The sequence below is a fragment of the Apteryx rowi genome, unplaced genomic scaffold (genome assembly GCF_003343035.1).
Source record: "Apteryx rowi isolate R43461 unplaced genomic scaffold, aptRow1 scaffold_594, whole genome shotgun sequence".
In the NCBI taxonomy this organism is placed as follows: domain Eukaryota; kingdom Metazoa; phylum Chordata; class Aves; order Apterygiformes; family Apterygidae; genus Apteryx; species Apteryx rowi.
Window position 1 is genome coordinate 222,556 of NW_020450865.1, and position 16,984 is coordinate 239,539.

General features: G+C 38.8%; 1 protein-coding gene across 3 annotated transcripts in view; it reads right to left on the reverse strand.

The window, feature by feature from the left end:
- GRM1 (glutamate metabotropic receptor 1) overlaps positions 1 to 16,984 on the reverse strand; it is a 190,937-nt gene that overhangs the window by 151,411 nt on the left and 22,542 nt on the right. For all 3 annotated transcript variants that reach the window (XM_026082802.1, XM_026082803.1, XM_026082804.1), the window contains exon 2: positions 713 to 962. In XM_026082802.1, coding sequence (XP_025938587.1) covers positions 713 to 962 — 250 coding nt within the window. The remainder of the gene's footprint in view (positions 1 to 712; positions 963 to 16,984) is intronic.

The following is a 16,984-nucleotide window of genomic DNA, read 5'->3' on the forward strand; positions in this document are numbered from 1 at the left end:
GACGAACTGTAGAAGAAATAAGGAACCATTCTCATTTTGATAAAATGATCTTTGCCTGTCCAATATACATCTCGGCACTGGAAATTATTCTGGAGATATCAAAACACATATATATACTGACTTGGCCATCAGCAAGTTTGATATTTTAGAAACAAACAAGTCTGCATAATATCAACACCCTAGCCCTCAATATCAAAGGTCAGAATGTAGCTGGAAATGCCAGGATGTAATCATAAAACTGTAGAAACAGTTCAAGTAATCAAAACCATTTGATAATTTGGGGGTTAAAACTCTCAGGACACATTCAGTGTCCCTAGCCTTATTAAAACACATTAAATTTTCTTGTGCCTCACACTTCCAGATCACATTCTGAAGTCAATATTCTTCATTCCTAACTTAGATTCTAAAACTTGAGTATGAAACATTCCACTAGAGTATGTGAAAGCACAAAAACAAAGGTCATATATAAAAAAACACAGGTAATAACTTTTGCTGAAGTAAATGACAATTATCCTAAACATTGATAAAGTTGGCATACATCTTCCTATCTGCTTCCTCAGATCAGCTCTGCCATCCTGCCACCTCTTTTCATTCATTAGTCAAGTAAATATCTAAATAGCAGGTAGCTCAAGTTATGCCATTCTGAAATGAAAAGGCTGCCTTCAGGATGCAAGGGAGAGGACGTGCAATGAAATCACCGCCAAACCCTTACCTTCCAATTAGCAGGAACTCCCCGAGCACTCCCAGGCGTCTCATGGCAATGAGGATTCCTCTCACTGTCATTCCCTCACAGAAACATACCACCACTCTTGCCTTGGGCAGCCTTTCCCGCAGCTTCCGAAGCAGGCGGTCAAAGCTCTTTTCCCCAGCGTTGCTGTAGATCTTGTCAGAGTGAGCGATGCAAAGACCTTCTTGGGCAGCCAACTCTTTGAAGGCTTCCATTCCACTTTCCCCATAATTGCCTGTTTAAACAAAAGCTGATATTACATCACACATCTAACAAATTAAGGAGTTTGGGGATAGAAAAAGGCTAGTTTTTCCTCAAAAATCAACCATCATTAGCAGAAGAGAGAGCAAAGGAGGTCCATCACAGCAAACATGCTCAGGATGCAGTAAAGCAACAAGATACCATGTGCTTGGTCTTAACTGACCCAAGGACACCAAGTTTCTTTTCTTACATTGATTTACCAGTGAACAATAAAGGCAGAAAAGGGATAGAGAGGCAGAAAAGGGACYCAAGAGGCTCACACAGTAAGGATTAAGTTTTATTAACATTTCTATGGCAAAAGTAACAGCTGTGCTATTCTAGGAAAACAGTCAAAAACAGTTTTATACCTTGGTGGCACAGTTTAACTTGTTTCTTCTCTGATCTGTTAGAAGAAATAAGAGGTACCTGCTGTTGTTTCTGACTCACAATATGTTTAGTTAAGCACTGCCATTATCATCTTAGAGCAGCTACACCACATAAAATGTAGTATTTTTTAAAGCAACCCACCACTATAATACTATTGGAGAGCAGTTTGAAGAGGTCTTTCTACTGCTTCTACTGCCATAAGAATTTCTTATGGCAATGGTCCATGACAATGGTGTATCCTCTAGAAAAACTATCCCATTAACAGCTGGGAGTGGCACATAAAACAGAAGAGAAGCTTATTTTTGGGTTCATGTCTCTCCAAACAGGACAACAACCTAAGCACCAATAGCATTGTTTCAGCCAGAGGACAAAGCAAGAAAAGCAAAACTCAGTCTAAGGAGAAGACCAACAGAGAATAGCACAAGCTGGTAGGACACATAACTATTTTCCTGCTTAACTTATAATAACCCTACAAAGGAAAAACAGACTTCATTCAAAGTCATTCTGTACCACATGCTGTCCATGCTACTAACAGTGACTGAAAGATGGATGTAAACTTGAAGCACTGATTTGGTTGCATGTTGAAGGTCATTTGCACTAATCTGACTGACCAGTGTGCATGACAAAAATTAGGCCTGACGTTTCTTTTTGAAGAGGAAACTTTCTACCTATAAGAATTTCTGAGATCGCTATTCTTAACTTAGGAATATTTAAACTTCGTGTTTCAGATAATAGAAAAGCTAATTCTCAAATTCCCTTTGCTTTTCTATTTATACATTTTGTAAGCCTTATTAACGAAACTCAAATTGTCTTCAGCTATGGAGATGGGTTAAATCACAAACTTTTCTTTGAATATTTTATGCCTACCGTGAGGACAGAATTTATGATGAACGTCAATCAGGCAAGGTGGATTGCAAAAAAATTGTTTATTAAGAGTAACAATAAATTGCTCAAAAAAAGAAGCATGAATGCTATTCATATTTTTAATGTTTCCTTAAGTTCAACACTAGTTCTTGAGGGAGTAACATCAAATATGCTGACCACTTCTGGACACAGACTGGGGTGACTGAACAAGTCCAGCTCCTCCCTTTACAGTGATAGTTTTGAATAGTGAATTGCAACAAGGAGGACTTCTGAACCATACACCAGCTCAAAAGGCAAAGCTATCAAAGCAAATGCAGCAAGGAACGTTCAGGCATTCTTTATAAATCCAATGAAAGAGTGCATTTTTTCCAGAAATGCAAATTATTTGCAGCAGATCAGACATACCATACAGTTTCATACAGTCATGGTAGGATGTAAACAGACCTGTTAGGTCTCATGCATCTTGCTCAAAGCTCTCACGTCCCACTGCCTTTTGCACCAAACTGCTCTGGTTTCTCATGAAATTTTCAGTACAGCAGACTGCCTCTTATGCAGTCTGTGTCCCAATACCAGATACAGTAGACCAGCCTGCCCAGACGTACTGGAGAGGAGGAGCAAAGCCAGCACCGTGCACTGCTGCAGGGAGAGGAGAGGAAGGGCTGCGCCCAGCGGGAGGGCACCCTTGGAGGAGCTCTGCTAGCGGCCCTTGTCCCCTGCTGCAGCCATCGCGCAACCCCACACTCGGGCACACAGCGTGCCCTTGCATGTGGGCTGCCACATGCTGAGAAGGACATAAGTGGAGAGCTTTCCATATATTTGTAGGCTATAACCTGCGGTCACAAAGAGATTTACCCCAGGATCTGAGGCTGGGCAGTTAGTGCAGTTCTGCTTTTGTGATTTGCCTCCGTCCCCAGACTGAAGCAGAATAGCCTCATTACTGACTGCCATTAGCAACCACCTTATGCTTTGGAAGCAAATTGCAACATGTTCTCCAGCTTCTTGTGGCACTTTATGCAACACAGTCTCATTTGAAATCAGTAGGATTATTCATGCAGTTAAGTGTTGCCTAGGGTGAACTAGGGGAGTAAAGTGAATCTTATTAGATATTTAGGCAATGCATATTAGAAAACAAATGTAATAGGTTTCTTACCTAAATTAATATTGCCCTAAATATAAGGGTAGTATGGGATTTTTTTCATACATCCAGTACAGCATTAACTCTGCTGTAATCAAAGTTAAGGTTTTCAACAAAAGCGAAATTAAATCCATGTGGAATGCTTTTGCCCAGCTTTAATTTTGATGTAATGACAACCATCTTAAATTCACAGACACACATGTACTGATAGCACAACAGTATACCAAAACATAAACTAAGAGGAAATAGGATTGCTACCTATAAATTCATTAAATGCARTAAAGATCATAGAAGGAAAAAAGCTAGTTAAGATCAAGAACAACACTGACACAAAATCAAATAGTCAAACACAAGGCAGAAACAATCTGGGGTTGGAAATTGAAAACTTTCTAACCGTCACATGAAAAAAAAGGTAGAGAAATGGCTTTCTAATGGAAGTACAAAATAAAACCAATTTTTAGAATGGAACTTGGTATGGTCACAAGAGCATTACATAATGTAGATGTCTACAACAACCAGAGATGAGACTTGATGACCCAGAAGGTCCTTTCAAAGTCTATTTCCTGCCTTCCCCAACAAGACAGCATGCTGCACACCTTCCTCCTCAAGGGGAAAGGATGAGGAAGAAAGTGAATATGTGACAGATGTTAGACACRTTGTTCAGTGCACGCAGCTACCAGGGTAAGCACAATATAAGAGCGCATATAGAATAGAAAACACTAATTAATTCTGTGCAGCAGCCAAGAACATATCCATCTGTAACAGCATGCTGAGTACATCCATTTTAATCCACACATGCAACTGCTGAGATGGGAGCATGTAGTGCAAGAAATCTGCACGAGGTGGCAGTCAGTGAAGAGTTACCACAGGCTCAAGCCATGACTTGAGGATCTCTCTTCCTCTGAAAGAGAAATTGAACAGAAGATTCAATCTTTTTTGCATCTGTCCTTTTATAACCAGAATAAGCTATGAAATACCAAAGCATTTGTAATTTTGAGGCTACCAACAACTGATTTTCATTGTGACCTGTACCCAAATGCTGAGTGAGCCAGTAACATATTCTGTACCCCACAATATCAGGCTGGTTTTTTTTTAATGATTTTGGGGTTTTGTTCTGTTTTCTTAGTTATGTTGAATTTTATCCTATTCAGAGAACCAGATATTCTGTTTATGTGCTTGAAGCAGAGTCTGCACAGCACTATGAATGTAAATTCTAACCCTATTACAGCTGCAATTTTACTAAGAGTTTTTTTCATGTCACAGTGATCTCAGTGCCAAAGACAACTTTGCTTCACCATCCTAAAAATTGTACATGATAAGGCCATTCCTGCTGCAGGTATCCATGTACCTGAAGATGTTGATGAGAGCAAGCTAAGTGGGAATTACTCTAAGTCATTGCATTCCTATGCATTAAATATTTTAACAAAAACATTAAGATGACACTTTAGCTAAATATATATATATATATATATACACATATATCATCTTGATCAACAGAATAAAGGCATTTTCAGACATACACTTAGTACTGAGCTAGTATAATAGTTGGCTTCAAAGATCCCCAAAGTACTTCAAATATTTAGCCTCATAAATTGCTCCTGTGAGTATTACAGCCATGTCATAGCTGCTAAAGGAAGTTACACTATTTGCTTGTGTTAACATTTCAACAGCGTGGGGAGCAAAGCCCATATACAGGGTTTATACTGTTCTTCTTATTATGGCTGTTTGGCAAATTTAGCTCCCATTTTCTTTGTCAAGAGAACCATTTCCTTCTCATTTATGAAATGCAGTGGATATGTAGTTTCAGCAATCAGATGCTTATGAGAATCTTGGAAATTGTCTGCTCGAGGGAGGCACAGAGTGGCTGTGTGGGTCTTCCCAAGTCACATGATGGAAAGTGCTGGGTTTACAGGGGGCTTAAAGCAAAACAGAGTTTCCCTCAAATCAGTGGCAAATTTAATTCAAGAATAAGGCTTATTTGTGGGACAGCACAAGGAAACATGGACTGCTCATACTTGTGCTACAGAGAGCAGCCTTTGAAATATAGGTTAGAACCCCTTTTTTAAAAGAAAAAAATCTTAAAGAGAAGGAAAACCATAATGGAGAAAGAGGAAGACTGAGTCCATCTTCCCACTCTGCTTTCAAATTCAAGAGAAAATAAAAACTACTTTCTTAGAGACCCCCTCTAGAGACACACCTACTAAAAGAAACAAAAAAATAGAGGACAGTGCATGGAAGAATGTTTCAATGCACTTCAAACAAATAACAAAAGGCAGGAAGCAAGAGAGATTTAATCTTCCAGAGCCAGGAGCAATGCCTGCAGGTGAGGTAAGCTACTCCTTGTCATTAAGGGCTTATTTGCCACATCTATTCCTCTCAACAGCAGCAGCATCCACAATCTAGATGAAAGGTAAAAATCCCCAAACACATACCCTGCAAACACACAGTCAAGGCACCAATAAGACAACCATCAAATCTAGCCTCACTGCAGGGCACTAGAGGCCAGTTTTATCACAGGGAGGTCTTTCTTTTCACAAATAACAGGTCACAAACTATTCTCTGTCCCATTCTTTCCTCTCTCAACCTCAGTCTCTTTGTTCACCTCTCCCAAGCTTGTAGATACACTGCTAGAGGTACACAGCTTGTTTCAGTGTTCAGTATTGATTCACTGTAAAAATATCTCATTTCTTCAGCTAATTAACTGCTTTTTGGCAAGGAGGGAGAAAATAAGTGGAGAACAAGAGGTTCTCCTGACATAACAGCAAGTAAAAACTGTACAAAAGCTTCCCAACTGCAAAGACAATCTGTGAAGAGTGGAGCAAGGACATGATCTGATTACTATGTTAGTTCCTGACACATTCCAATAACTATTTTATAAAAGAGTATGACAATGTTAAATATGACACTAAAGTACAGTTTTCAAATTAAACACCTTGAAGAGCTGGAAGGTTTTGGACTGCTAAATAGACTTTTTAAAAAGACAGAACATCAGTTAACATTTCTGTGATGATTTCCTCTGTTATCACATCAGACTAATATTTCCCTGCACCAGCAGGGCATCTTTGGATAGGATCAGTTAATGAGAAAATGATTGTGTTTCCTCATCTTAATGTATTTCTTATCAGTTGAATCATAATCATGTGCCCACTCTTAGTCCAAACTAGAATGAAAAAGTTTAACTTTTTTTTACCAGTATGCTTATAACAGGCTGGGAACACACACATAGTCAGTTTGTGTGCCTCAGATGACAGCAGTAACTTTCTAAGCCGTAGTAATTCAACCACTTCTAGCCATTTGTCCACACCTTTGATCATACATATTTGTAAAATTATTTAAGAGAGTTCAAAATAAAAGCCACAATCTAAAGCTGTTTAGTCAAAGTAGCAGATTGATTAAAAAAAAAAAGCTGGAAATCTTATAGAAATAATGGTCTGCTTGTCTATGTTATTTTCATATATCCCAATCATAAAGATACTCATAACAACAGTAATATCCTCCGCTGGAGAAGTGAAAGCAGCCCCGTTGGCACACAACTTCCAGGACCTTGAGCCGACCCAACCCCGTCTCTGCCAGGTTTCTCTGCAACTGTGGGAAGGGCAGAGCTCAAATACTCCCATGTTTCCCTAAAATAGCTTTTTCAAGGCTAAAACTACACTGATGCCAGAAGGGGCTGCATTTTATCAGCTATGAGTTGCTCCAAATAGGATTTGTCTTTTCCTTTTCCAGACAATTTCAGTGAATGCTCTTCACCGAACATGGACTTTGCTGTCTAAAGCCCTTAACCACACATTTTCCTTTAAGAATCCAGATAGCTTTCTCAACAACATTCATTCTTCACTGAATTTATCTCATTCCACATCAGTTTAGTTTGTTGGGTTTTTTTTAAAGGGACAACTTGAAAGCAGGAGAGCTAGGCCCTGAGTGCTCTTTACAAACCCTAAAGGACCAGCTGCTTTACAATAAGAAGAAAGCTGCATGGATATGAGCTTCCAGTTCTGATGTCAGTCAGGACAAAACAGTGGAGAAACTGCCAAAAGAAAAAACTTCACTAGACCTAAAGTCCCAGCCTATCCACAATGTTTGAAGGGAAAGCTCTACCTCTTATCTTATTCTAACTGGCTTTCAGATAAATGAGCAAGAAACAAGAAAGATTGCTTTACAAAGAACACCAGAAGTAGACATTTCAATTTCTCCAAGTACAACAGCTGTAAAGAAGAGACAGACAAGTCCTTCCAAGGTTGATCCCTAAGGACAGTTTAACACAACAATATGAAGGTAGAGATCCTCAGGTTAAGTGCYGCAGATGCTCACTTTGGGTATTCCTCTCCTGGGAACCCCCTGGATTGCCTACTGCTCGCTGGGTGCCTGCCCCTCTCCTCAGGCCCAGCCACATAGCTCTCTGTCTGAAAGCTGCTTTTGGCCAGCTTGCCACCCATAGGTGCCACAGACCTCCTTGCCATCAACAGCTCGCAGCCCAGGGAAGCTCTTGGCTCTAAGGAAATCGGAGTTTTCCTTGCATTTCCCTAGTTATTTTTCTTTGACAGTGCTGGAGAGATATGGAGCCCCCCCAGCCACCAGATTTCGCATTGGGCAGAGGGCTTACTGCCCTTTAATGATGGAGAAGGCAATTAGTTATGATTAGAAATTGAATTTGCAGTGTAAACACTCTGTTTTCTTTTAAACTGTTTTGGCGAAACTCCCTGTGTTCACCACAGATTTCAAAGCAACAGCACTCTAGCCTGATGAAACCCAGAAGGATGCGTTAAATGAGTGAACTGAGTCATCTTTTGTATGCTGTAGAAGAACTCTGCCATCTGGGCTTACAGCTCTTTTTTTTTCCCCAAAACTTAAAGCCATTCTAGAAATGAAGAAGCCGAGCTGTTGAGACCAGACTAGTCTTTTCATTTTCTGAATTCAAACAAAACTGAGGACAAGGGAGAAAATAAAAACAAAACAAAAAAAAGGAATTTCGTGATTATTATAGTGGTAAAACCCCTAGTGTAACTTTTCAGAGAAATTGAACTATATTTTAGCTAAAAAATCCAAATGATTTTATTAAATGTTCATCTACCTTCTGTCATTAATTACAAAGTATGTTTCTTCTTCCAAGAATTCACCATAGGGATGCATTATCTCAGTAAGGAAGATCCAAACTTCAGTAAAACTCTGCTACTGGATAAAGCAGTAACATTTAAGCCTTCATCCTAAATGAGGCAGGTGTGTAAACTTGAACAACTAATTGATATTCCTAACAAAAAAGCAAGCGCAGGGAAGTCAGTCCTGAAGTAATGAGGGTACTATTGCTAAATTACACTTCCCCAATGTGAGTAAAGCCAAAATGTGGTAAAGTGCCCTGTTTGTATTTCACCAATATCTTTTTCTAAATATATTCAGGGACTACACCCAATTTTTATTTATCCTGTATATAACAAGGAGTTTTAGAGATTTATTTATATTTTTAATGGAACTATGTCAGCTCAAACCCTAGCTGATACAATACTTATAACAAATTTGCTTGCTGAATTTGGTCTTTCCGTTCATGAATTACCAGTACATAGCCTTCAGTTTTCTTCAGAATGTATTGAAGTATTCTAATGATGCCTAACATTAATTGTTGGTTAGTTCTGTTGGTTGGCATTGGTTAAAAAACAGGTCACAGGTGTTTTCCATTTCTTGGTGAAACTGAAGAAATTAATTGGAAGAATAAAGTTTTAAGGGAATACTCTCTTATGAATAATCTCTATTGGTTTTTTTCAAAGCTTGCTGTGAATATTACAGTTAGTAAACTCATTTTGAAAAATAATTACAGAAAGAATACCCAAAAGGGACATCAAAATACGAGAACTATACTTTCTTTTTTTTAATATGAGCAGATGTTTCAAAGGGAAGGAATGCGTGTGCTCAGTTTTGTCCACGCCCTTGCAGTTATGTGATTACCTTAGCTCACATTACAAGCACAAGATTTAAAACATTGATGCCAACCTCAAGCACTTAAAAATCATACGCACAAAGACCAAAATATGAACAAAGGTTGAATGTAATGGAATGAATGAAAATKTAAAAGATATATTTTTATTGGCCTTCTCATTTCTGACCCTGAAGGCACAGAGAGATCACGTTTTTTGACCTTTCTCCACAATCTTGACAATTAAAAATGACTTTATTTGTTTGTGTGAACAAAGATACTCAGAAATCATATGTTTTCATGGGCTAAACATCATGAGATACTCTGTAAAGAGACAGCAAGTCTATAAACGTTTCCCAGTAACATACATTGCCAATGGCTTTAGGAGTTGTCTGGAAAGTATGTTAGAAATTAGATAACTTTTTGAAGTATATTTTCTACTCTTTTTCTTGTTAAAGAGAAGTTAGTGCTTGGACCCATTCTCACTGAAGTCAAGGACTTCGGTGGTTACACTATCAGAGATTTATTAAGTGGGCCAAACAACGTATTAAATGTTATTACCTACTGTCTGTTAACATGCATCTTTGAAAACACCATCCCAAAAAACTACTGACCTGAGCAATATCCTCATATCCAAATGTTCATGGCCTTTAAGGTAGTTCTGGTTTATATACGATTTTTAGGCACCAACACTTTCTCTTTATGTGAGCCACAGCTCCAGATCTGAATTGTATCAGGTTGGGGATAGTGCCTAAGTAATAAATCTTAGTCTTATTTCTAAAAAACAATACCTAGCCATAGTTTGTCCATCACCAGCGGAACTGCTCATCTAAATAGAATAAAGTTCTTTTTTATTGCAAATGAGAAGATAGATTATTTTGAGGTATGCTTTATCAAATCACTGGGTATTATAACCTTATTATTCAGAGGAAAACAAGGTGATTTTTTTAAAAGAATGGCATTTTAATTAAAAAATATTTAAGAAAGACAATAGCTGCTTTGACGTGTAGGTCCCTTAAAGAATTCAATGAAAATAAATGTCATTTCCTAATGTTATCTGAACCGACTACCCTCACTTACAGCTTGTTTTTTACTTTGACTATTTTGACCAATTATCTATAATCAATAATCTCAGCATAGCTGGAAGAAACCCAAAATAGCATAGTCAACAATCCTAACTCTGGGACTGATACAAAAAGAAAGCAAGCCAGAAAGGTTTAAATGTTGATACTGAAAGCTAGAGATAAGGAGTGAAAACATATTTTTAATAATTTAAGAACAGGGCTTAGGAAAGAAAACTGGAATGCATAAGCAAAAATAAAATTTATCTAAACAGAAGTGTTTCAGTTTCAGAGAATCAACATTTTCAAAAAGACTGAGTTTAACATTATAAATATTTTTTCAGTAACAACCCCCCTCCAAAAAGCATTTAGTCAAAATATTTCCAATCGCCCCTAAGCTGAAGTCCCAGTTCTGCAAACACTGTCACAGATGGTAACTTGACTACTCACAGTGATGCTTTAGAAGACTTACAGCAGAAAAGTTAAATACATAGCACAAGTGTTTGTAGAATTTGAGCCTAACAGGAAAAATTTCAAAACAAAAAGATCAAATTCTAATTTTGGACAGTCCTCTCATCGATAAAGTGGAGGTGAGATATTCATTTCTGTCATTTCCGATTGACTTCATAACTTCAAGGGTTAACACAGTATAAATGTTTAAATTACATAATGTTAAAAGGCATATCTGGTGCTGTTCGGTGAAACGTTTGAAATACCTTTCTCCACAGGCTACTGTAGTGTCTGCAGATGAAAAGGTGACTTAATGTTGAGAATCCAGGCAGCACTAGTACAGGAAATGAATGTAAAAGCTGGATTACCACAAGTAAAGAACAAACGATTAGTTTGCTTTGTGTAGCTCCCACAGAGGTAATATGAAAGGGTGAACTTCAGAAGGGCAGACTTGTGAGACAGAAAAAACTACTAAAAGCAAGTAGAAGGACAAAGTTATAAGCCTGAAAACATGGGAGATATTGTAGACCCCTTAAAAACACCACTTGTGAATCAAGGGCAAAAGTGTGCTCTTTTCTGAATTACTGTTAAGCTTCAGAAGCACAAACTGGTATTAAGTATAGATATTAAGCTAGCCAAGACCCAAAAGAACAAAACGTAACAGTGAGACTATTTATGACAACAGACTCTAAAATTGACAGTCTTACATTCTTGACTGGTTTTCTTTCACCTTTATCTCAGCATTAGGTCCAGAATACCAAAACTAAACTACTCAGGAAAGTTAAAAATTTCAAGTTAAATCCCAAACCTTCAGCCCCATTTCTTTTCTACTGAAAAACATTACAATTGAAAAAAACAACAAAAAACCCTGTCCAAGTAATATAAAGACCTAATGCATCAACTTAGCTACCAAGACAACTGCTGTCAGTCCATGTAAAAATATATCTTATTTTTTAGCACTCACTTTTCTGGAACAAACTAAGCATTTCTATTATTTACAGTTTCTGACTTCTGAATCCTAAAAGTAGTGTGTCATTCAGGAAGTTCTTAAAGCCAAATACATCTGTTATCCCATGACTTTTTTACTTAGTTATACTTACTTATACCAAGGAACTTTATAGATGGGTCCCCTGGGTAAATAAAGAAAAAGGAACAAAAGAACATTGCATGATTCCCCTTGACTTTCTTCTGTTTTGAAAGAGAGATGAAGTCTTTTCTGTCCTGGAAAAAATAAAAATATGCAAAAATTTCGTGAAGACAAATTAGAGATGCCATTTCAGCAGGTGCTCCAGAACAATCAGACACCTTTTACTTTATGTCCTTATGGTGCATCTTGGCTGAATTTTTACTTGCTCACTACTATCAATAATAAAAATTCAAGAAAAATGGAGATTAAAAATTAATGAGATCAAAACAGGGTTTTATCAAATATTTGGATTGTTGATCTCTAATTTATTAACCAGAATGTGGGATTTTTCCTGCATTTTCGTTGATTGCTTTCTTGTACACTAGAAGCTCCAAGAAACTGAATAAAAATTTTCAGTGTTTATTCCTCACCTTCTGCTTTTGCACTTTTTGTTTTCACATCAAAAATCCCTACCCCTTACCCCTTGGCAGTAAGGGAAGGTTTCTAAGAAGAATGACCTCAAGGCAACTTGGAAAGAATAGGGAAATGACACAACAGTTTTCTGAACTTGATAGTCAGGAACTACAAACTCCTGTCTGCCAGTGCTTTGCAGACTGATGGAGACACACAGCACGTCTGTGTCTGTACGGCTTTACTAGGTTGCGCCTCAGCATGGCCCAGTGAAAACGCCTCAGACAGACCGACTCCTCCTGCATCCACACCTGAGCCATAAGCCTGCTCCCAGATGGCCTCCTACACACTCTGCTCTGGAGACCAAATGGGTGCCACCACAGGAATAACTGGCCTTTGCGGCGCTCCTGATAAGGTTCTTCTAGCATCACATGTCCTTAGGTAGATAGATGTAACACTATTATGCAGACCTGTGAAAAAGTTAGTCAGAGGGGGACGAGAAGAATCACCCTTTCCTGGGTTATGAAATGGAGGAAAAGATATATTGTCAATGACAAACACACAGTTCATGGAAAAGACAAAAACATTTTTTTTTTCTCCAAGACAATGTGATTTTGCATTCCCTACACTCACAGCCCTATGTTTTGTATACAATTCCTGAAGAATGGCATCTTTGTGCTCACAAGGAATATGGTCACCGAGAAAACCTAAAAGCTGCTTGTCCTCAAGTTGAAATAATTTTAATCCAAGCACTTAACAGGAAGCAAGGCCTCATTTACTGGGCCCTCAAAAAAACCTCACTTCTTGAAAGACACGCTGCTTTAAGGGAAGCAGCCCTCTGCAAATGTCCCACAAATTAACCATGGCCCTTCAGGTCTTGTACAGGGCTGAACACCATGAAAGAAGGGCACAGACTGCTTGTCCCCACCATTTCTTTCCCCACGTCGTGCCTGGGATCTCTCTCTCATTCAGGCGACTGACCTGAACAAAACTACATTTTCCCTCCCCTTTCCTCTTGCTCAGAAGGTGTTTCCAGACCTCCTCATAAGCAGCGATGGTTACAAAAGGGACACAGGCATTTCAAGTGCGAGGTCATGGCCAGCCCTGCCTCCCTGCAGCAGACTGGGTTGGCAGCACTTGGCCAGGGACCAGAAAGCTCTTTGTGGGCTGCTGGGTCACCTCTGCCAGGCTCCTTTCCCGTTTATGGACACTGTAACACATGGCTGAGAGAGAAAAGGCAGCCAAGGGGCGGGAGGTGATCTTGGACAGAGAGGGTTAGCGGGGTCTGTGAAACACAAGGAATGTTACAGTGAACAACACGTATATGAGGCTTTTCTTCTCATGTGCATTCATGCAGAATAGGGCCTGCCAGCAAAGCTAGTATCTCTATAAAAATTACATTGCCTGTCTGAACCTTTGTGCTCACAAGGAATATGGTCACCGAGAAAACCTAAAAGCTGCTTGTCCTCAAGTTGAAATAATTTTAATCCAAGGACTTAACAGGAAGCAAGGCCTCATTTACATGGCTAGTGGAAAATGGGAGAAGAGAGGCTGAGACTGAGCACATATTGAACATATCCAAATACAGAAGCTACTGAGAGACAAGACAACTGTTCAGATACGCAGTTCTCCAGGAACACTGTAATTAACCACTGTCAAAGTAGGCTATGAGATGGCAGACTGTGAGGCCAATTTGGGTTGCCTATCAGCCTTGGTTTTGGCACTCAACTGCCAACATAGAAGAAAGGCTCTTGGCAGAGATACATACTACCTATAAAAGCCAGAGAGCTATGCTAGTGCAGCTGGGTCTGTTCTTGTAGTTGTGGGAATAAAGAAAAATCAGTCTGCAGATATAGCTATATGTCTAGCTTCCTGGTGAGCATTTCACGCAGGATGGTTCTGTGAGGTATTGGGTTGCCCATGCAGTTGTTCCAGTACCATAGGCTAGCGGAGCCCCACATGGGCCAGAAATTTTTGACAAGGGTCTTCTTCAGGTGTGTAGAGGACTGATGAGGTTTTTCAAGGTGTTCTACATTTCTGCCTTGATTGAATCAATAAATGAGTATATGGATGCCTCTGTTATCTTGTGACAGTAAGAGTGATGGATCTGATCTGTGCCAACATAGCAAAAAGCGAGTGCACTAAAACACTCAAAATATTTCTCTCCAGCAACTCAAAAAATCTACTTTTGACAAAGAAAAGATATACTTTACAATTTGGAGTATTAGAAAATCAGTCCCTGAAATCCTGACTGGACACCATGGATATACGTTCCAAAAGCCCTAGACATTACAAATTCCATTTTGGCATTGCATAACCTAGCATCACTGACATGCCTCTGGCATGAAATAACATAATGCTCTGTGACAAGGTAGAAGCAATATACAGTGAAAATATACTGAATCCTTCAGACACACAGAATGTTTTCAGGCCACATATCATCTTCCTTTTGTGTCTAATCGAAATACAATGGACTGAAATGAAACAGATACCAAAACACATGTGAGTTCCAAAAATAAATGAATTTTCAGTTGCTAAATGTATTGGACAATTTTTTTTTGACAGATGGGTTGAACTGTTCATTTTCTTTTTTGTCAACTTCCACTAAGCTTCAGAACCACAAATTGGTATTAAGCATAGGTGTTAAGTTAGCCAAGTGTTAAAAGAACAAAACACAACAGCAAGACTATTTACAACAACAAGCTCATAAAAGGTTCATAAAAGTGTTAAAAAGTGTTAAATATCTGGAGAGGAGAAGTGGATCTTCCTAGAGAAAAAAATGATAACTGCACAGGTCCCTGTAAATTCTATATACCGCTGAAGTCCCACATAAACTCTCTCTCTCTCCAAAAAAGAGTATGCAGCACTTAAGTGAAGATTTGGTGGTCCTTTGCAGGAGTCCCACATAATCTCCTCCCCTCCATAGCAAGCAACATATTAAGTTAGATTTTATGATCGTTAGTACAGGACCAAGATTTCACCAAGAGAACATAGAAAACTTTGAAGTTTCCCATGCTTCTGTAGAAAGCTAAGGATTATTTTTAGGACATAAATAGGAGACACATAGTCACATGTCACTTTGGATAGAACTGCGRTGTCCTTTTTAGTCATCCTAAAAATTTCTCTTTCTCAGCAGTTTTTTTCATGCAGCTGAATAGTTTGTAAGGTCTGCATGGACTTGCCTATTTGAGAAGCTGGCAATGAAGCTGTGGTACCTCTAAGTAAAAGGAGTTTGCCTCAGAGAAGCTGTTTTGAAGAGCCTATTAGAGACTATGATTAGACTGCATTAAACAAGTGATGGTTCTAAATCTATGTGATTCTGAACAGAAACAAAATCACAGCTACTTGGAACAGGGAAGTTTTAGGAATCTGTGAGTCTGTAATATATGGTAGCAGAAAAGCTCGGGGACTGGGCAAAGCTCACTTACATGCTAAAGGGGACTAGATGGTGCACAAACTGTTTAGCTGCTATATTATCAATAGAATTTCCTTGTTTCTAAAACACTGCTATATTTTCCACCATCCATGTCTTCAGTAAAAAAATGAACCGTGTTTTTATTTAAAATGTGGTCTGAAAGCAAATTTTTCTCTATCATCTCCTTTGCAACTGTTTGGAGATTCAGAAGGTAATACTGAAATCAACCACTGCTCATTTCCTTTGGTGCCATCAGGATTCAGCTCAAGATTTTTCCTGGCTGTGCAGATGTAAAAGGCCAAGAGGGAAAGGAGGGAAAAAAGTCTGCTGCTGGTAATTTAAAGTAGACACGAACTGCTGTCACAGATTTGAGTGCATTTCCTTTATGGCCTCAGCTCAGACCCCTTTAGGATGCTTATCCAGAGGAATAAGGAGAGATAAGAAGCTCTCTCAGGTATGTAACGTGCAGAAGCTCCTGTGAGTAGTCTGAAGCAACCGATGCCAAGCTGCTGCTCTCCCACATGGAGAGGGAGCGAAAGGCGCCCATCCAGGCCTGGCTGGCCCGGCCTTTGTCCTTGTAATGCAACACCTCTGCTCTAGCCCCACACTGCTTTTGCTGTTGCATCGAGGAGGATGAGTACAAACACAGAAGGCTGCTCTTGAAAGATCAGCCTGATGATGSGAATTACTGGCACTACTACTGTAAGAAAGCTCATTCTTGCAAAATCTCTAGGTAACAAAGAACTTCAACATCATGGGCAAATTTTGTATAAATATATACATCTTTGGGGCATTTGTTAGATTCAGACTTTTTGATGGTCATCCTTCCATTGTAAAAACAGTGTTTGGGTAAGATTTTTATTTTATGTGTATGAGATTTTGTGTCTCAGATTAATTCTGTGTTTAAAAATATCACCCTGCATTGCTATGGTACTGTCGAAGAAACTACAATCTTATCATATACATCTGTAGAAGTTTTAATATAATCAGAAAAGCATATGGTTATGCATATTAACATATTATGAGAAGGAGATGCTTTAGGCAAACCTCAGTTTTCAGCTTTAGTAACTTGACTATTTATATCCATTGCAAAACATGCTAAATGATACACTGAAGGCCTCAATCTACACTAAGTTTTGAAGATGCAGGACTCACGGATTGAATTAGGAGTTTTGTGCATATGCAAGTGAAGATGCAAGAATCCTAGAATATGCAAGTGAATATACAGGCACTCAGGGCTTATACTTTTGATATTTTTAAAAA